Source organism: Thunnus albacares, chromosome 7, assembly GCF_914725855.1.
Source record: "Thunnus albacares chromosome 7, fThuAlb1.1, whole genome shotgun sequence".
In the NCBI taxonomy this organism is placed as follows: domain Eukaryota; kingdom Metazoa; phylum Chordata; class Actinopteri; order Scombriformes; family Scombridae; genus Thunnus; species Thunnus albacares.
The window spans coordinates 9,650,651-9,671,132 of record NC_058112.1 but is presented as its reverse complement, the minus strand read 5'-3'; the positions used below and the strand labels follow the sequence as shown (position 1 = coordinate 9,671,132).

Sequence of the window (20,482 nt, the reverse complement as noted above, 5' to 3'; positions counted from 1 at the left end):
CAGATTGTCTGTTGCTCGTCGGACCCTTCTTTTGTCTGCAAGAGTCAGTGATGTGACGTCAGTGTGAAAGGAAGCATCGTGGTTTCCTCAGTGGTTGGCCTAATAGGCAGTGGAAAAAATATAGACGAGGTATGTATTTAAGGTACTTTAATTGAGCCTAATTAACCAAGTTGTATAGCTAAATTCTAGAAGGGGTGGAAAATAAGATACATCATAATAGTAAACAAACACCTTAATAGGAAAAATTAACATTACTCCGATTTTTGATGCATTTATCTCATCTTTTACAGAAAGAATCTCTACATCTCTGTGTAAACATCAGGGACAATGATGGAAATAAGTCCACAACTTATATCATTACTGCCTGACAAAGGCTAATATATTTGTAGTAATTTATAAATGTATTAGAATGTTTTCAGTAAACCAAAAAATAAACTTTTTAGTTTCTCTGTAAAGGGAACATTTACCAGGAGGTGCAATTTACAATTTTACTCCTTACAACTTTAGAAGTACTTGTTTTGTGACATATGGCTACAATTGAACCTTTGTCAATATCATGCACCCAACATTCCTATTGGTCATTTCTTCCATCATGCGAATCTCAATCTTATTTGAAAAAACAAACAAAAAACACAGAATTCCGGTTTATTATTCTAGCTGAAATATTTAATAACTGTTGGTAGAAATGTGTTTTCATCCATTCAGGGTTAATAACTGGCCCTCCATGACTGCAATACCAAGGAGAGCCATTGTAATTTGTAAAAGGTAATAGACGGGTCTCATTATTGTGACTGAGCTCAGATAGGTATTAGTTTTCTGTTACATGCTTAATTGTCATGAATTTGTTGACACATCTTACTCAGTGTTTATGTCGCATATGCGTATGGAGAAAAGTTACATTATATGAAACCATGAAAATTACAGCCATAGCTCAGTATTTTCTACGGTTTGTGTTATTTATCACACGTTTAATTGTAATGTAGTCTGCCATAAAACAAAAACAAACAATAAATCTTACAACGTGCTTCCAGACAGAATGCACTTCACCCTGGGACATTTATTCCCTAATGTTTGTCTTGCCGGCTATTGTTTATGACGCCTGACTCCACCAATTAAATGGTTATCAGTTAGGTTTCAGCCAATCATGGCGAAGGGGGCGGAACTAAGATGTACCCTGAGAGAAAGTTTTGCCTGACAGGCAAAGCACAGGGAAGAAAACCCATCTAAATCCACAGTATCCGTTCCGTATTCATCATTCTTATTTGTCAGCTTGTTTATTTCTACAACGCTGCCGCTATACAGCAGCCACCTGTCAAAAGCAGAAAAGTAACTTCAGCTTTATCTCCAACCGACACCGTCCAGTAAGCTGTATAGTGTCCGCTGTTTTTAAAGCGACGCTGAACTGGACTGTTTACAAATCGTCGTCAACAACTGTCGAGGCACCAGCTACCCTTCACATTCAATAGACGGTAGCTTACACAGCAAAAATTTAAGCAAGGTAACGAAACATTTCTCTGTTTTCTTGTATCAAAGTTTGTTCAAAACACAATGAAATACGAGTTAACCTAGATAACGACTCTTCAGTTTTTCTCCTAGTTCTGTACACTAGCTAACGTTAGTCGTGTATAAAATGAAATGACTGACGTTAAGTTACTTCATGAATACGGTGCTTTTCTCTCCAGTCAGTAGTGAACACATCTGGACGTGTAACTGGTCCGATTACGTTAAATATTATCCACTGTTGGAGGCTGAAGGCTTATTTTTTAATTAAGCTGCTGTGAGCGGTTGAAAATAGGTAACTATAAGCACATTTACTCAAATACTGTAAGATGAAACCAGTGGTTTCCAACCTTTTTGGCTTTTAACGTCTAAGAAAAAGCAGTGTGCAGTCAGGGTTACATTTCAGATGTCTATCAAATAGTGATTTTCCCCTCTAAACTTCTCACATGGTTTAATTTCACTAAATGTTCAAATGATCAATATATTCATAAATCAAAGATTGGAGGAAAAATCCAAAAACTGAAAACAGATTTGTGTATCAGAACTTTGTTTTTTCTTCTTTCCTCTCCCATTAATCATCTTGTGACCCCTGATTTATCTGGTGACCCTTTTGGGGGGCCCGACCCTTAGGTTTGGAACCACTGGACTAAAATAGCTAACTGTATATAAAGTAGTTGAAACTATCTCCACTTCCACCACCTACAACAGTAGCATGCTGCTCTAACACTGATGCTTCAGTATTAATAATCTAATGATGTCAGTCAGTGGGACCAAACCACTACTTTTACTGCAATACTTTAAGTACATTTTGCTGCTAATATTTATGTACTTCTACTTCAGTAGGATTTTTCATGCAGGACTTTTACTTGTAATGGAGAAGTGCTCCATTTACAATGCTGTATTGGTACTTTTACTTAAATAAAGGATCTGAATACTTCTTCCACCACTGGCTGATGTACAGCAACTATTTTGGGCTCTCAAAGCAAAACTTGTCTGACTTCCCAGTTGAAGGTTTCCTCTCATTTGGCAGATTCACACACTGTCTGGACCATGGCAGTTCAGCTGCAGCGCCCCCAAGCGGCTGTGGCCTGTCTGCTGCTGTACTACTTGTCGTCTGGCCTGTCCATCCCAGACCCCAGGCGGAGAGAGGCTCTCATACAGCTGGAGTCCTCCATGCAGACAGGCGGGCAAATAGTGTTGAATGATGCTGAAAAGCGGCTGGACGTTCGTCTGTTTAAAATGAAGCAGGAGGAGATAATGAGAGCAGACTTTCCTCCCACCATGCATTTCTTCAAGGCCAGGCACCTCATCAGGACCAGTCCCATCTTCAGCCTGCTGCAGAAAATGCCTAAAGGTCTGTTCAGGTTTGCTCTTATATGTGTGGTAAACCTCAAAGTGTGCATATAATGAATAACTTGCTCATAAAAACCTTTGGTCTTTAAGAAACTGTTCTTGTAGGATCCACAGTAGATCAGGATTGTACTTGAATTTGCCACTGGCCTGCCGTCATTCATCCATTTTTCCCCCTGGCTGTGTGTAGGAATGTTTGTAATTCAGACTGGTTTTGTTTTAGGGGGAGCTCTCCATGTACACGACTTCTCCATGGTCGACGTAGAGTGGCTAGTGAAGAATGTGACATATCGGCCGCACTGCTACATATGCTTCACTGACAACCAGTCCATCAGGTTCATCTTCTCGTCTCAATTGCCCAAATCTCTACCACATTGCTCTGCCTGGACCCTGCTGGAAAACCTCAGGGCCAAGATGATCAACACCACAGATCTGGACAATAAGTAAGTTTTCATGATGAAGTTTGAGAACCACACACCATCATGATATTGTTATTTTATGTAATACGTCTACTAATGATTGAGGTCTTAGTTAAGTTTCTTGTTGGAAACTGTAGATTTTATTTATTTTATGTGTGCATTCGTGCATGTTGCTGTGTGTGTGTTTTGTCCATTTGTCAACAGAACAGGCTCATTTATTGTATATTGTATCATTTATTGTAACGTGTTATTGTATAGTATAAAATGTAGCAGTATGCAATTGAATAGTGTAAAAAAGTGTAAGTTTGTGCCAGTGACCTCAGTTAGACCTCTAATTTCTCACTGTTCACACAAAGTAACTAGTGCAAAGGTATCAGGGCTTGTTTTCTTCCATTCTGAAGAAATAATTTGCTGTTGCTGTATCCTGTTGCCAGAATTGCAGAACTGAGAAGCCTTAAATCAGCGTATTCATTACACTAAGAAACAGAACACCTGACAGAAACCCAAAAGGAAAGGAGGAAGTATCTATCAGAAAATAATCCCTTAAACACATGACTTGTTATATTTATCTCTATTTATTTAACATCTTTGTTTGCCAGGATGGCAGTTAAACTTAAAGCAAAGGTCTCATAAAATTACATCATTGTTTCCTTCATGTGATGTTTTTCCTTTTTGAAACAAGATGTTGGGTCAGGATATCAAAGAGGGGTCTTCAGGTAACGCTTTATTTTACATGTCCTTTAATTTTATACTAATATCCTGGACAATTTCAGAGTAATTTGCAGCTATTTAACAGGTAATTTGTATTGGTAATTTGAAGTGTAAACAGATCAGCTATTAATTATTAAGAGAAGGGCAGTTCAATAGTGCAGCATGAGCTTAAAACTGAAGACGCACTGTTTTAGAGGAAGCAGTAGGTTTCAAGAAAAGTGCAAGATCCTCTACACAGAAATAAATGATACAATACATACAATATGGTGATTATTGCAACCTCAGTGAAATGTAGAAGATAGTGTCAACTGTGTTAAATTGACTCTAAATGAAACTATGTCTTCATATTTACTTTCAGCATCATGGGCAACCTGACGCTCTTCACTGATCAGGATCCAGAGGCAGTGTACCCCAGCCAGGATGTGGTATGGGGCAGGTTTGAACAGGCCTTCCTTGCACTCTGGGGTCTGGTCACATATGCTCCTGTGTTCAGAGATTATTACTACCAAGGCCTCACTGAATTCTACACGGATAATGTCATGTATCTGGAGCTACGGGCTCTGCTCCCCGAGGTAAACTAATGTTTTCACAATGTCCCTCTCGTGCTTAGCGTGTTCACTTACTTATAATCATAACGCCGTGTGTCTTTCTTTGCACTCAGATATACGAGTTGGACGGCAGCACTCACGACAGAGCCTGGACTCTGAAGACTTATCAGGACGTCACCAGACAGTTCACAGCAGACCACCCAGACTTCTTTGGAGCAAGAATCATCTTCACAGTCCACAGGTACCTGCTCTGATGCCCTTAAAATGGATTTTACTTAGTAGTCTGAATTGCACACAGCTTGTTGATATAATTATTGTTTTCAACACTGTGTATGTTTCAGGGGAGTAAATGAAACTGTAATGACTAGCGTTGTGGAGGAGGCTATGAAGCTGCAGAGAGACTTCCCAGATATCATGGCTGGTTTTGACCTGGTAAGTGTATGATTAGTGTTAAGCAGCTTAAAAATAGAGTTTATTCTGACTGATTGTAAATTTGACTCACAATGCAGACACTAAAAAAGTCAGTGAAAACAAAGCTTGCTGAAACGTTACATACACGATGTTGTCTTTTTGTTGAATAATAGTGTTTATCTTCTGTCTGTATGTGCAGGTAGGCCGTGAGGACTCAGGCAGACCGCTGTGGTATTTCAGAGATGCCCTGTCACTGCCTGTAGAGAGAGGGGTCACACTTCCTTTCTTTTTCCATGCTGGAGAGACTGGTGAGTTCATCAGTGTGCGCTGTATAATGTTTTAACATTTAGTTTTTACACCTATATGATTGTAGATGTGGCTCAGAAATTAGAGGTTTAGGGATAATCGACTTTTTCCAGATAAATGTGTGTGAAATAAGGAGCTGTCTGGAGTAACTGCTCAAGCTGCCACAAGGGGGAACTATTTAACAGATATCATCAAAGATCAATCAAAGATCAATGTTTGTTTACAGTCCAAATGTTGGTTGACAAACTCTGTTTTGGTGTTTTATTTATTGCACACTCAAAGAAGAAACATAGGATTACCATGGTCAGTTTTAGAGTTAAATAAACAGATGAAATGCTAGAAGGTAGAAAACAAATGTGATTCTGTTGCAGAGCAGTGCATGTTACAGTGTCATTGCTCTAAAACAAGAACAAAGTACATGCAAACCATATCATAAACATATTATTCTGCCGTCCAAATTGCTACAAAACCAAATAATTGAAATCCAGGGAGAGGAAATATGAGTATAAAATTAAGAACCATTTATGTTATTATCACCTTGCAAAATAATATGCATCTAGTTTGTCTCTACCACATGTAGATCTCCAGGGCACAGAGGTGGACCAGAACTTGTTGGATGCTCTTTTGTTGAACACTTCACGCATTGGCCATGGATTTGCTCTGCCTCGCCACCCAGTGGCCAGAGAAATATCCAGGAAGAGAGGGGTGGCTGTGGAAGTGTGCCCCATCTCAAACCAGGTACACGGTCTTCTTGTGAACCATATTGTACAGTAAATTATGTTTTCCAACTACTAGGATGCATTTACTAGTGTGCATTCCTTGAAATCTCATGAAAAATTAGGCTGTATTTGAATATGTTAAACCTTGTCATCAAATTTCTCCTGTCTTATCCTCACTCAGGTGTTGAAGCTGGTAAACGACATGCGAAATCATCCAGCAGCTGCGCTGATGTCAGAGAACCACCCAGTGGTCATCAGTTCTGATGACCCTGCCATGTTCGGTGCCTCTGGCCTCTCTTATGACTACTATGAGGCTTTTGTGGGCTTTGGTGGGATTAGATCCCATATAGGCTCCCTCAAAGAGCTGGCTATGAACTCTGTTAGGTGAGATTCAGCTGAGATTTGATTTACAAATTTCAATTGAAATGTGTGAGAGTGCTCACATGCTTGAGCAGATTGCTCACTGACATTTTCCTGTTTATCTTTCAGGTATAGTTCTTTGAACCCAAAGGAACAGGAAAAGGCCCTGGTTCTGTGGCAGAGAAGATGGGACAAGTTTGTCTCTGAAAATTCTTTTTAGAAAGAAATCTAACATTTTGAAATGCTATCAGGCCTTAATCCTCCTTTCAGAATGGAAAGTCTTGACACATGAATTATAGATGGCAATAGGATATGTAAACAGTGCACAGGCGGGTTTGTGGTCGGCACAAATATGGGTCAGCAAAGCTACTTTTAGATAAGAATGTGGAGCTGCTGTGTGCGAGTGTGAGATAAGTCCTGCAGAACAAGGGACATTACTTGAACTACACAGATGATGTAGCCTCAATCAAAAGGAATCTTATGTCTAGTTTCATTTAGGATTTTTAAAAATCTATTTGAATGTATTTGCACTTTAAGATTCAGGTTTGCCTATGTACAATAACAGTGCCAGACAGCCGTGTTAACTGTTGATGTGCTGAATGCTGTATGATTTCTCTTTGTACAGTAGTGTGTTTGTGCTTTGTAATATGATAATAGGTAGATTGTTAAAATGCATGTTAAATCTTAAATCGGCTTTTATACATTGTTTTGCGTTTTGTTTTTGTTTTGTCTGTTTTTTTTTTACTTGAATGTCATTTTTTTTTTAGATTTTTAGCTGTTATGGATTAAGTTGATCTTATATCACATTTTATGAAGATTCATATGAACAATCGTCAGGATCATCCAGATATTTAAAAGCTGTGAACTGTCCAAACTAAATTTGACTTGATGATTAAAAGGAACTGATAATTAACTTTCTTGGTTCAATTTATTCGATGTTCTTCTTATGTAGCTCCGTTATCAGTACTTATCCACCATCATCTGCTGCTGGTGTTGAATTTGGCGAAGAAGCTGTCATCAATGTATCCCCTTTCAATGTCCGGTTTCCTTAAAATGACATCAGTTCAAAAAGAATTAGTGAGACAATAATTGAACTATGTGTGTACAATTGAGTGAATGTCTGCGTTGTCTGAATTTTACTGACTGTTGTCTCTGTGACTCAGCCAGTTTGATGTTGGTGCCGTCCAGGTGTTGTCTCAGCTGCTTGTTCAGTCTTGCCTGCTGCCTCTCCATTAGCAGAGCCGTACGCGCCGAGTCCAAGCGGACACGATCATACTGCTCTTCTTCTTTCTTCTTCTCTAATTCTATCCTCTACACATGTACAGACAACACACACCCTGAGAGAACAGCTTCACACAGCAACAAACATGTGATGTGGTGTTATTGTCATTTGCTCCTATTTTACCCTTTTCTCCTCTATTTGATATTTCTGGAACTGGATGATTTGCTGCAGGCTCTCGGGAGGTGCCCTCTTGTCACTGCTGGGACAAAGACCGGGCACTCCCACCACACCCAGGGAGGGTTCGGCATCTACACACGTCAGCTGTCCTTGCAGGTGGTTCATCGTGTCTGCTCGATTATCCTCGTCTTTACATTCCCGTTCCTGGCGACGCCTCTCCTCAGTCTTCACCATCCAGACACAGAAATAAGTTGAGGGTTATAAAAAGTATTGTTAGCAGAGATGCAGCCAAGTCCTTGAGACATAAGTCTGAAGTCCTGAGTTTAAATCTAGTCAAATCCATGTCACCTGAATCAACTCCAGTGTGAAGAGTAAGTTTTGTACCATTTTAATGTCTAAAATAAATCAATTCCACTACAACTTTACTACTAATACTAGACATATAAAAATATTCATTAATAGAACACGCAAGTTTAACTACCTTCATCTGACAGAGTCTGAGCGATTACCAGAATAACTTACCATGGCCAGATTGCACTCTTTAGTAGCAACTGCCGCTGCTTTTCTCCTCTCCATCTCCATGCTCTGAAGCTGCAGAGCTTTGTTGTCCATGTCTATTCTGCTTTGGTCATAGCGCTGCCCTGAAGACCAGGAAGAGAATATGAAATGAGATGAATTGAGTTTCATGTGTGTGTGTGTGAACTGAGCATGTGTATGAAAATCAGACAAACCTACTTTCCAGCCTCTGTTGATGTGTTTCTGCTGCTCGCTCTGTCTGCTGCTGGATGAGCCACCCCCTGAGCTGCTGCCTCTGTCTCTGCAGTCTGCCACTACTGTCCGGGTCCTCACCCACCAGGCCAGGGAGCATCATCTGGGCTTCATCTTGGTCTGTTTTCCTGCAGCGGTCGGGGTCATTCAAGTCATACTCCCCCTGGCACCAAGTTTGCTGGTACTGATGATGGTAGTTGACTATATCCTTTTCCATCGCACGTTTCTCCTTCACTTGTCGGCTATGGAGAAGGCAAGCTACTTTGCTGTTGTGTAGCATGTCAGCATCTATATGGGGAACACATCCCACACACAGACATCATAATGCACTTCATTAGAACTTATGAATGTCACAAAGTATCATAATATGCAACATAGTGGCAGTGTCTACATGGATGTCCGAAGGCCTCATCCTTTAGTGATAAACACTCTTTATTATCAGTGAGTGATATGACATAATTCAAGTTACTTCTGTTGTTAACAGTTAGGCTATCTGATAACACATAATACTAATTCACAAAATCATTGACGTCAGGTAACATTAAGAAACGTTTAGATAACTTACCATAAGCTTTCTGTTTTTCTTTCGCTGTCTCTTCTTGTTTCTTCTTTTCTTTCACCTGCATGTCAAGGGCTTCCTTATCAACCTGTGAAACAAAACACGGTCCTATCAGCACATTTCAGTCCCAATTTAGCAGGTGGTTAGCAACCACTGCTAGCTACAGTCACAAGCAGTAATGTTAACTTTGTTGAGCACAAGAACTTACCCCAATGGTCCTCACTTTATTATTAAAAACCCTCTCTTGTCTTTCAGTCTCTTTGTTGCGACGCCTCTGTAAATTTGCCCTAGCGACGCGGTCTGCGAGTGTTTCGACGTTAAGCATTTTGACTCAATTAAACTGTATTTAACGTTTGCGGTGTTAAAATTAAGAACCTGCTTCACAAACGCTAGAAACTCAAATTTCAAACACACTGGTTGCTAAGAAACCTGAGCTCCGTGTTGCCAGATCTCGCGAGAGTAAGCAACCAGGTATATGGAAACAAGCTAAGAAGAAGCGACCATCCATGAAAGCGACTTGGTACTCAAAAAAAAAAAAAAGAAAAAAAAAGTTGAACAAGATCTGCACACTTACAGGATCTGAATTATCCCAACCTGAGAGTGAATCCAGTCTTTTGATCCACTCTCTTTACAAGAAACAAACGAAAAGAAAAAGAGTGAAGAAGTTCAACACATGGTACACAGGCAACAGAAAAAAGATTTGCAACTGAGCTCTTGAGGAATTACCTTCATATGGTTTGAACAATTGTCAATGCACTGATCTGGCAGCGTTCACTATACCCATAGACTTGTAAAAAACCACCCCGCCCAAAAAAAAAAATTCCAATTACAAACTTCTCTTAATACTTTGTATGTGTCGAAGGGATGTTGAGTTTGTTGAGCACCTTGAGAGATGTCAATGCCAATATGACCCTCTTCTGTTGGGGTGCACCACAAGCCAAAACTCAACAACTATGAGAGCAGATGGCTTATAATGCCTCACTTTTTCTCTATTGGGTTTCATCCTCTGGTGTGCAAAAAAGACACACCAGCCAGATACTGGCGAAAAAGGTCAATACACTCTGTCTACTCTTCTTGAAACACCCGTTTTGCAGGTGCTGAGAGAAACATGTTTCATCTGTAACATAATGGAGGACCTCATAAGTTAAACATCTTATTTCAGCAGGTTCATACTAGGCTAGAACTTCACTCAAGTATAGAAAAAAATCACACATCAGCCAGTTTTATAAATTCATTTTTATTTCCAAATACATTTAAAAAAAAACAATGTTCAACATTTGAAAAATATTTAAAACAGGCCTTTGTTTCACTACACCAACACAAAATTGTTTTGGCCTCCACAAAGCAGTGCTGAAAATATAAATACAGTGCAAACCCTCATGATCTGTAAATCCATGAACCAATCCTCTCATGTCTATTCCCTTTCTTGACACTAGAGGTGTCAACACTCTGCATGAGGGGTAAAGGCTATGAGGTTATTTTAGTCTTCAGACACCAAGATCCTTTCACACTGAAAATAACTAAATACTCACTACACACTCTTTTTTTTCTATTGAGACATTTTCAAGAGAAATGATTATTTCAAAATGGTGTAGATTCTCAAACTCAATATTCAACACAAAAGACAACAAAAAAGACAAAACATAACATTCCTCAATGCATGTTATATAACCACCAAGTTAAATACTTAGTACAATTCAGTTTTTTTGTTTTGTTTTTGTTTTTTTTTTAACAACAAAACGTTATTCAACTGAACAACAATGATCTGTCAGTCACTGGATATCTTGTCATAACAAAAATAATGACAACACAAATATCTTCAAACCTAAATGACAGTGCTAAACTGACAATTAAGTTCATATAAATTTGAACAAGGTGACACTACAGTTCTCAGGATTACCATAGTACGCCTGTTAAAACAGTGGTGTTTAAAAAAATATCATCTAATGTGAACAATCAAATTCAGAAATCTTTAATGATCACATTCTGTAGTAGAGTAGATTTAAACTTGCCCCTCATCCACAAGACGGCAGCTTGGTTATTCTAGTTCTGCACAGCTCATAATCCAGTAAATTCTTTTCAGGCAGTTCAAGCATATGTGCTGCTGTTTCAACTCATATATGAACTCTTTCATTCTTTTCTAAATCCACTTTTTTTTAACCTTCATTGGCCCTGATTTAATTTACTCCTTCACCTTATGATTTGTGCATGCCTTTCTCTGCACCGAAGCAACTTCTATAACCAATGATAATGCACAGTAAAATAATTTAGGAATAGATTACTAAAAATATTTATATTTTCAAACCCAATATTCACCCAACAGTACCAAAAGTATTGCATAAAAATGATTTTAAAATGTATTAACTTGCATTTTTAAGTTGTGCTGTGGTGGGCAGCCTGTCCGGTATGCAAATATGGTCCCAGTTATGCTCTTTTTTTCCCTACCTTTTACTTGCAGTATAGGCATCGGCTTGCATATCACCAACCAGAGCTATGACTGCTCATCTCAGCATCAACTCCACTCACGTTTCCTCTGCTTCAAAACTGGAGTCTTTGTATCCAAGGTAACCAAGTCTGACAAGTTCAACCAAGTTCGCTGGATGTAAATTTGTGAGATAACTCATTAAAGTATTACTGGCCTGGATTAAGAATAGCAGTCTTCTAGTCTTTGGGGAAGTTTATATTAAAATTATAATTGTTACTCTCATGTTGTATGACAATCAAACCTTGAATGTTGCCCTTTTATACATTTAAACTGATCAGCACAGAAAACACAAATTTAATCAGTCGTAAATTTGGATCTTGAAACATTACAGCATTTGACCAAAAATGTGAGATTTTCTCAATTCTCTCAGTTTTGTATGATCTTGTCTTTTGGAATTGTTGACAGGTCCAGTTTGGGCTTCTAAGTAATTCTTGGATAGCATTCATCATTTCTTCTAAGTGACTTAGACTAAGCAGTCATTTCAAACTTCTTCCAAAATCCTGTTTTTGAGTAAATGTTCCTATGTTTTCCCAAAGATTTACCACATCAATAATTCACTTTTTCCATCCCAAATGGAGTACATTTAAAGAATTATAGGAGTCAAATTTCACTGACTTTCTTTCAGGCGTTAATACCCACTGACCTATGAGCGGAGATGTGTGCTTCTCGTTGGCCACGCACAACGGCTTGGCCACGCACAAAGGCTTTGATTATGTTTTGGATTTCCCATCTTTGGCCGGAGCATTCCTGTATTAAAAGTTCTCCTTTTATAATTTCCAGACATCTTTTTGTTTGTCTGTTCTTCAGTTCTTTGCCCTAGAAAAAAAGAAAGAATAAGTGCCAGGAATGCTGATGTACAGTATGGCAGCACAATATTCAGACAACCACAGTCCATATTTTCTGCTTTAAATTACTAGTCACCATAAACTCCTCCACCCTCTAATTTCAGAGACACACTGACTTCACTATCCATCTTACTGAAATTTAAATTCCCTTTGCCACATCACTCTCCCAACTTTCATATGCTTGTTTTAATAACAGTTTTCATGTAGTACCTGAGTGAAGTCCCAGTAAATGCCCATTCCTTTCTGCATAGCCTCTTTGCAGTTGAAAAGACCAGGCTCAGTTTCTTTGCTGCCCGTGTCAGTTAAACACCGGTTGTCATTGTACTTGTGGGACTTAATGCCGCCGATGTAGAACTCACCGTTTTCACGGTAATATGTGAACTAAAAAGAGAAAAAGCAAGGAGTTGACAAGTTTTCTGATTATCACTTGTACCACTGGTAACATTTAATGGTGTATCTTGACAGCTACATTTAGCTGCTTCACTTACTTGAGGTCCATAGTAATAGCAATTGTAGGCGATAGGTGTGTGACCCGGCACCGGGCCTTGGTCCAAGCACATGTCAGCATCAAGATTCTTCATCTGTAAGTGGGGGAGGTGATCATTTTGTCAGTAAAAATGTAACACTGTGACAGGGATGATTCATGAAAATGCACAAATGAATGTGACACCACATGTGGCCCACACCCTGCAATACTGCCTCCACCACACATACTAAGCAATAGATACAACTCAACTCACTCCTCCATAGGCAAGAAGGTTGTCCCAGGGATCCAACTTGGGATACACATTTTCCAGGTACCATTTGAAAGGTTTACAGTTCAACCTTTCTCTGAGATTTTTCCTCTCAGTGATATTTCCAATGTCAATTCCGTGATCCTGCAGAGAATTGTGTATTATTATTGGCAGATTTCAAAATACTTAACCTTCAGTTAAGTGGAAAATATTTTTTTAAAGCTTTTAATTGTGATGAGGTGGTTTAAACACTTGGACTGTTCCTCTTGCATCCTGTGTATAGAGGTATGCAGTATGCCATAAAGAGGGTGGCATTTGCACTTCTTAACCACATTTTAAAGTACCTCAAATGGCAAGTTCCAAGCCAAGTTGATGTTGTGTTTGTATTCATCCATCCAGACTTCTGCTACCCTTAGGGCATTTCTCTTCATAGCAGGGCTCAGGTCAGGCAGGTAGGGCTTGTGGGACCTCTCGATGTGGGCAATCTTGGAGCATGGAACTACTTCAACACTCCCTCCACATGTCCACACCTATATGAGCAAAAATAATCACACTTTTAGCATAAATACTGCTCAAAAACAAAAAATTGACCAATCAGCATTGATAACTGTAAATATAGCATGAGTAAAAACAAAAAGTAAAGAACAGCTACATAGATGTTTACAATCTGGGCAGTGCCGCTACTCCATATACACATATAACACAATGTTGGTATCTCTCCCTAGAGGGCCCCTACTGCTGCCCCAGCTATTACTTTATCTTTTAAAAAAGTTTAATGATAATGATATTAAAGTGGCCAGGCAATGGATTTGGAAACTGAAATGTGTTGTTTTTACACTTAAGATTTCTAAGGATAGAAGAAACTGGATTTAAAGTATTAGTGAGCATTAGAGGTGCTTGCAGACAGATTTTATTACCTTTGGACTGAGCCAGGCTAGCGGTTTCTCTTGGTTTCTAGTCTGTATGCTAAGCTAAGCTAACCTGCTGCTGGCTGTAGCATCACATTTATTGATGCAACCCCCCACCCCACCTCTTTACGTCATCGCACCAACTGCAGAGTAATGGATAAGACATGATATAGTGTAAGTGAGGCAAAACATCCCTTACATGTTTTTTTGGTAGTATGGCTTTCAAACCGCTCTTGCAGCTCAGGGTTAGGGTTAGGGTTAACAGAGGACAGACTAGCAAGCTCTCTGTATATGAACCCTTGTTTATCCTTTATCAAAGCACTAAGAGTATGTTTACACTATGAATAAGACTATGTGTACAATAAATATCATACCCCAGAAGGTCAGCTACTCCCTCTTTGTCTCATAATGTAAATATCCAAGTGATATGCTACAGCATATTATGAATGGCACTCACAAATTGAACATTTAACATATACATTAAAGTGAGAGAAAGAGGCAGAATGATAAGTTAAAACTGGTCAATTGTGTGCTTGTTTTGGATTTAGCTGCCAGAAAGAACTAACTTGCTTGTAAGTAGAGTTACTAATTAAAGAACTCACTTATAAGATCCTATTCGCTGCAGAGCTCCTAATAACACTACGAGGCAGGATTTTACAACTCTGGAAAGTTATTACAGCAGAAATAATTTTATCCTGTGTCTCAATGACTGTAAGTAAACGGGATAATTACCCTGTTCATTTTACAAAGTGGCAGGGGTAATTGTACTGAAACCAGGATCTGTACTCCGTCTTGCTGCAACTTGACCTGGGCCTGTGTGAATCAGGTGTAGGATTTGGTATTAAATTGGTATGGTTTACTCACACGAATTCCCAGCTCAACATTTTCTCCACCGTAGACTTTCATTCCAACATCAAGGCCTCCAATTTCTTCAAGAAACTTCCTGTCAGCAACAAGGATCCCCATGACGGATGGACTCCTGTAGTGAAAGATGAATAGTTACTACTGTACCACTTATATATATTACATCACCATTGCCCGATTATCCAAGATACGATTATGCCCGATTATCCAAGATACGATTGATAAGATGTGATATACTAGAAAACAAGACTGATCAATCTCACTTACTTCCCAGGCAGTGAGGCGTCATTGAGCTCGTAATACTCAGGTGTAAAACCTTCATACATGCACCACAAAGCCCAGTCGAAGGCATGTGCTGCGGGTTGGTACTGAATAACCTTGAGGTCATCGAAGTTGACTCTGTCAAACACAGGAGACACCACCACCGTTCGGTCAGCTTTGATCTGTGTCAGAAGGGGTTCAGCCCTGCATGAGGGGAAGGAAGGAGAGGCTGTTTTCACATTCATTTTCTTCATTTAAAGCTTCACACGAAAGGATTTTTGTTATGTGGCATTCACATGTTATTTTCCTTTTCTGGTTGCTGCTGGTTTTCATATTCCTCTGTCCATAAGTTATGAATGTCAGCTGGAATTTGTTGTGCACAAGTGCCAGTCACGCCATGGTTGGATCAATAACTACTGAGATTAGGCTTCTTAAACAGGTAGAGCAGACCGAGCCAATTTTTGTTTTGTATGCTTTAATGTCTCATAATCTCAGTTTCATTTTTATACAACCTAAGTGAACACTGGTGCAGAATTTGAAAGGTGGAGGAAGCTTGAGAATAAGAAATGTTCTATACAGATACGGAGCTGGCAAATAATTTGTTGGGTGGGTGAGAAACTATGATGTAGCAGACAGAAAACATTTATTTTTTCCATATTCTTACCACATATCATGGACTTCGATGTGTGCGTCCAGGATGGCCACAACGTCGGCAGTGGCAGCCCCCATCCCAGAAGCCCTGGCATAAGCAAGCCCTAGCTGCTCGGTATGCCTCACTCTTGTGATACGAAGACTTGGGTTCTCCTGCTCAAGCGACTTCACGTACAGGTCAAGGTCTCCCTTCAGGTTCTCTGATTTGACAGAAAAAAATGAGGGCACACATTTTGAGATTGGGGCCAAACAGGCTCAACAGTTACAGCGTATATTATGGTGCCTTTAGAGGAGATGATACCAGTGACGTTTTTTTTTTCTTTTCTGGTAACCGGAATGCAAAACCAATCCAGCGCCACACCATCACTATTTAAAGCTTTGAGAATACTAATGCAGTGGCATTGTAGTACATTGTACAGGGTTTTATGTGCCTTTAGATCAACAGTTTGACATTTTGTGAAATACGCTTATTCACTTTCTTGCTGAAAGTTAGATGAGTAGATCGATACCACTCTCACATTTGTATTACTACCACCAGCAACCAGTTAGCTTCGCTTAGCATAAAAACTGGAGTTAGCCTGGCTCTGTCTAAAGGTAACAAAACCCACCTACCAGCACCTCTAAATCACCAATAAACACATATCTCATTTGCTAAATGAGTACAAAACCCTGTAATGTAAAAATGTCAATTTAAGGTGATACTAAGGATTATGTGCAGAAGATTTCTTGGCTGTGAGCAATGACTTTCTGAATTCTTGTTGTCACTGTAGGTTGCCAGGCAATGAGTGGAGACTTCAGGAAGTCACTGTGCAATCCAAGAAATAGTCCAGCATATAAACTTCTGTAAAACCACAAATTGACGTTTTTACACTACATTTTTTATGTGGATTAAACAAATCAAATATAGCGTGTTAATTAGTGAACTTTAGAAGTGCTGGCAGACAAACTTTTTCACCTTTGGACAGAGCTGGGCTAGCTGTTTCCAGTCTCAATCTAAGCTAAGCTAATCAGTTACTGGCTGTAGCCTTACAACAGTATCGATTCTCTCATGCAAATCTCGGCAAGAATGTGAATAAACATATTTTGCAAAATGTCGAACAATTGCTTTCAAGCTGCAAATTAAGCTGACAAAATTAATCATTAAGCAACTAATCATTAATGATTAATCATCATTAATCATCTGGAGCACCTGGAGATTATATAGGAGTGTTTATCATCAAAATCTTATCTCTTTGTAACCAACCAACCATTAGAGCTATTGTCATCCACCAATATTATCTCCTTCAGCAGGTTTTGTGGGGTGCGGTCGATGATGCTGCGCAGGGCTCTTTTGATGACAGACAGGGCCTCATTCAGGTAGATCAGCACTACTCCAAGACTCGGTAGGTCCTTTGGATAATTCTTTGTCAAACACCTGTTCAGAAACAGAATATCTCAGTTGTCTTTTGCATCAGGATGTTGTGCAAATGCTTTAATTGATCTTGAAAGAGTGAAGAGTGAAAGTGGAATGAAAGGACTAACAAATGATGAACAGACAGAAAGATGTACCTTGGATCCCTGGTATCTGGAAGAGTTCGATCTAGAGGAAGGCGGTCGCTGAGAAAAACGTTGTATCCATAATTCTCAAACAAGGCCTGTGCCTCTCTTTGGTCATCTTCAGACAGATTTTCCCCCCACTCCCTGAACAAGGCAGAGTCAGGGAACAATTTATGGGACTTTTTCTGAGCAGGGGTCTCCTTGTCCTGGATCTGTTCTCTGGGTTGCTCTTCCTGCTCTGGCTGCTTTTTGACTGGTGGTAGTTCGACTTTGCCCTCTTCGAGCATTTTCTGCATGGCATCCTGCTTTTTCTCAAAAGCTCGGAGTGCATCATCTTGACAAATTTGAAAGATTAAGGGTGACACGAAGAGAGAAAAATGAGACAGGAGCATGATCATACATGAAAAGTATTAACTTGTAGTTGAATGCATTTCTGGCTACATGTAATGTTATTTACCAGTTTTCTCAATCAAAGAAAGCATTTTCCTCAAATTTAATATTCTTTTTCTCTTGATTGATGGATTTTTTTGATTATTATAAATTAGGTGTTATAGCAGCTCAAGTGACAGACTAGATAAAGAAAATGTGTTAAAAAAGAGCAAATGAAAAAAAAAAACATTAATCAATCAATCAAACTTTATTTGTATAGCACCTTTCATACAGGTTAGTGTTCAAAGTGTTTCACAGATGGCTGATAAGCTGATACGACAGAAGTGTAGACTGTAAAAACAACAAAAAAGACGAAAACAAAAAATAATTTCGGACCAATGCAAGCAAGAAAATAAAAATGATGAAAATGTAATTAAACGTTATAACAACAGTAATAGAAGTAAAATAAAGTGAAATAAGAAATAGATTAAAAAAACTAGATAAAATAGATTAAAAAGACAAAACAAAGACAAATGAAATTGATGAGGGATACAAAATATATAATAATATTAATTTTTATTAATATTATTATATAGAATATAATATAGAATTTATTTTATTCTATATTATATATATGATAATATAGAATAAAATTTTACAACATAAATACAATAAAATAAGTCAATAAAGTAAATAATGTCTATAAATCATTCTTAATCAAAAGCCAGGTGAAGAAGTCGGTTTTAAGTTTAAAGATTTCAACACTTCCAGCTGCTCTTACATCCATTTTTCTCATTTTAAGTAGTGCAACAGCATCAAGGGCTGTAGCCAACTTATTGTTGAATGCATTAAATCCAGATGAAACTGCATTTTGAGATCTAACTTCCGTATCATGATGCATTTCCAAGAGAAACAGGACAGACAGGTTTGATGTAAATGTTGAAAAGTGGGCTTGTCATAATTAATCTTAGCTCTGTGCTGCTAAAAGTTGAAGTTTGATTAATGGGTAGATGTCATGATATTATTGGTTGAAATTGGTTGGTTCAAGCCTGTGTAAGCACATGTCATTTGTTTTACAGGAGAAAAACATGATTGAATTTTATTGTAATTATTGGAATTTATTGGAATGCAAAGAAAGTGATTTTTTTTCTTTCATTTTTTGGGCATATATTATTAAATAGATATAGATATGACTGGGTATGTGATCTCAATTTTAAGGAGTTAAGGAGTGTTAAGTAAATTGACTCAAAAATTCACTTCAGGAGTAAGATACCTTGTTTTTTTACCACTTGCTCTATAGAAGTTGGCAGTGTACAATAAAAGTTATTAAAAGAAAAAAAAAAGTGGTGGTTTCAGAGAGCCAAGTCAACAACAGAAGAACCATTCATGTTCAACCCCTATGAAATTACCGGGGCCAAAGTGTGACCTTGGTTATGAGTTGGCTCATTAATGCTGTTTAAAATCCACTCTAATACAGTATATATAATAAATCCTTGACTTTGTTATCTGTCTTATTATCAACATCTATATTAAAATCACCAATTAAAATGGAACTATCATATTTAGCGTCAATGCATGTGAAAAATTCAGACAACTCAACATAAAAAAGTAGAGAGACAGTTTTTGCAATCTGTAGATTGTTACAGTGAACAATGGTGGCTGATAGTTCAAGGTTACTGCATTATACTCAAAGGAAGAAAACGCTACAAGGTCAGCGTCTCTAGAATTAGGAGAATTTAACCATGAACACAATAAACAATATAAAATAGTGAAGTAAATATATACAAACCTTATAAAGAGGGCTTGTTTCGTATAATAACTGTTTGAATCCTTTCCTCAAAAGAGATAACCTCCCATTAAAAACCATTTATAAAACCACAACACTCCAAGCATATTCCCTCTCTGAATGAATAAATTACAAATCTAATATTCTCTTCATTAGTCGTCATTTTCAATCATACAAACGATTTAAGCTTAAAATACCTTTCAGGTGTTTGAGGTGTAGTGAACTAACAATTATTCCACTGTGAAGTTAAGCCAAATTGAGCCTAATTTTCTTCCCACTTCCTCATTGTGTTTTGCAGTAAAAGAAAAAACACGATAGCAGATTAATCATCGCCTGGACTCACGGAGATCACTGATGCTCGCCTTCAGGTCAGATAAACTCCTGCTTATGCGCCGTGTGTCCGACTCTGTGTCAGTGTCCATTGTGCGCTCATATCCACTCTTCAGAAACATGCCCATGTAGAGGAAGACCCCAATAACTCCCAAGATGAGGACCGGCCGCTTTACCCACACTGCTCTCATCCTGACCCCTCCAGCGAGACAGTCAAATCTCAGATGACACACACGCACGCAGCGAGGCAAACTGAGATTACTAGACTGACGGGTTCAAACAGACAATTGGAGAAAAAAAACATGACGGTATTTTGTGATAGAAGGTTAGAACTCCGCAAGGTGTGTAAGACCTGCCCTTCCCCTGCTGCAGGTCCATGTGAGGCGCAGGTGTTTCTAATTAATGGGCTGACATCAGGATGACACCTACATGCCATGCCCCACCGCATAAGGGCACAGGAGGACAAATCTCAAGCAGAAAGTATGTGACACAGATCATGCGTTAAATAAACAGTCAGGTACTTTATTTTCATGTGTTGTTTTCCTCCCAATTGAAAGCCAGTCAGAGGACCATTTTTTTCCTGAACAATATCGTTCGGGAAACACCATTGAGTGTCTTCCAGGTGCTTAGATGCATGCTTAAACAATGTAATAGGTCACATTT

The 20,482-nt window shown here is 38.7% G+C and overlaps 3 protein-coding genes across 4 annotated transcripts; 1 reads left to right on the top strand and 2 right to left on the bottom strand.

Annotated features, from left to right (window-relative positions):
* Positions 1-1,196: 1,196 nt before the first annotated feature.
* ada2a (adenosine deaminase 2a) lies at positions 1,197-7,237 on the top strand. 2 transcript variants are annotated; one of them, XM_044357254.1, is made up of 10 exons: positions 1,197-1,498; positions 2,531-2,854; positions 3,074-3,293; positions 4,339-4,552; positions 4,642-4,769; positions 4,870-4,960; positions 5,139-5,247; positions 5,826-5,983; positions 6,146-6,348; positions 6,454-7,237. In XM_044357254.1, the coding sequence occupies exons 2-10, from the start codon at positions 2,551-2,553 to the stop codon at positions 6,542-6,544; spliced, it is 1,518 nt and encodes a 505-aa protein (XP_044213189.1). In that variant the 5' UTR covers positions 1,197-1,498; positions 2,531-2,550; the 3' UTR covers positions 6,545-7,237. The 2 variants fall into 2 exon arrangements, with proteins under 2 accessions (XP_044213189.1, XP_044213190.1); XM_044357255.1 differs by lacking the exon at positions 1,197-1,498 and adding an exon at positions 1,581-1,795.
* ribc2 (RIB43A domain with coiled-coils 2) lies at positions 7,234-9,493 on the bottom strand. The gene is made up of 7 exons (XM_044357256.1): positions 9,259-9,493; positions 9,057-9,138; positions 8,459-8,779; positions 8,246-8,364; positions 7,730-7,948; positions 7,469-7,635; positions 7,234-7,371 (listed from the first exon to the last, which is right to left on the bottom strand). Exons 1-7 carry the CDS (start codon positions 9,373-9,375, stop codon positions 7,302-7,304), a joined length of 1,095 nt encoding a protein of 364 aa, XP_044213191.1. The 5' UTR covers positions 9,376-9,493; the 3' UTR covers positions 7,234-7,301.
* Positions 9,494-10,669: 1,176 nt separating this feature from the next.
* On the bottom strand, positions 10,670-20,192 carry LOC122985982 (probable polypeptide N-acetylgalactosaminyltransferase 8). Its single transcript, XM_044357027.1, has 11 exons — positions 19,833-20,192; positions 17,347-17,668; positions 17,046-17,212; positions 15,812-15,998; positions 15,154-15,351; positions 14,887-15,001; positions 13,459-13,644; positions 13,121-13,258; positions 12,869-12,961; positions 12,591-12,761; positions 10,670-12,351 (listed from the first exon to the last, which is right to left on the bottom strand). Exons 1-11 carry the CDS (start codon positions 20,008-20,010, stop codon positions 12,157-12,159), a joined length of 1,950 nt encoding a protein of 649 aa, XP_044212962.1. The 5' UTR covers positions 20,011-20,192; the 3' UTR covers positions 10,670-12,156.
* Positions 20,193-20,482: the final 290 nt, after the last annotated feature.

Excerpts from the sequence above, each read along its gene's own strand:
- LOC122985982 (XM_044357027.1), bottom strand. The coding sequence starts at position 20,010 with ATGAGAGCAGTGTGGGTAAAGCGGCCGGTCCTCATCTTGGGAGTTATT. Across the intron at positions 15,352-15,811 it reads ATCGAAGTCCATGATATGTG|GGCTGAACCCCTTCTGACAC; the intron begins GTAAGAATATGG and ends CCCCTCATGCAG. Across the intron at positions 12,962-13,120 it reads ACCTTCTTGCCTATGGAGGA|ATGAAGAATCTTGATGCTGA; the intron begins GTGAGTTGAGTT and ends CCCCACTTACAG.
- ribc2 (XM_044357256.1), bottom strand. The coding sequence starts at position 9,375 with ATGCTTAACGTCGAAACACTCGCAGACCGCGTCGCTAGGGCAAATTTA. Across the intron at positions 8,365-8,458 it reads ACATCAACAGAGGCTGGAAA|GGCAGCGCTATGACCAAAGC; the intron begins GTAGGTTTGTCT and ends CCTGGTCTTCAG. Across the intron at positions 7,949-8,245 it reads AAGAGTGCAATCTGGCCATG|ACTGAGGAGAGGCGTCGCCA; the intron begins GTAAGTTATTCT and ends TGGATGGTGAAG.
- ada2a (XM_044357254.1), top strand. The coding sequence starts at position 2,551 with ATGGCAGTTCAGCTGCAGCGCCCCCAAGCGGCTGTGGCCTGTCTGCTG. Across the intron at positions 2,855-3,073 it reads GCTGCAGAAAATGCCTAAAG|GGGGAGCTCTCCATGTACAC; the intron begins GTCTGTTCAGGT and ends GTTTTGTTTTAG. Across the intron at positions 4,553-4,641 it reads TACGGGCTCTGCTCCCCGAG|ATATACGAGTTGGACGGCAG; the intron begins GTAAACTAATGT and ends CTTTGCACTCAG.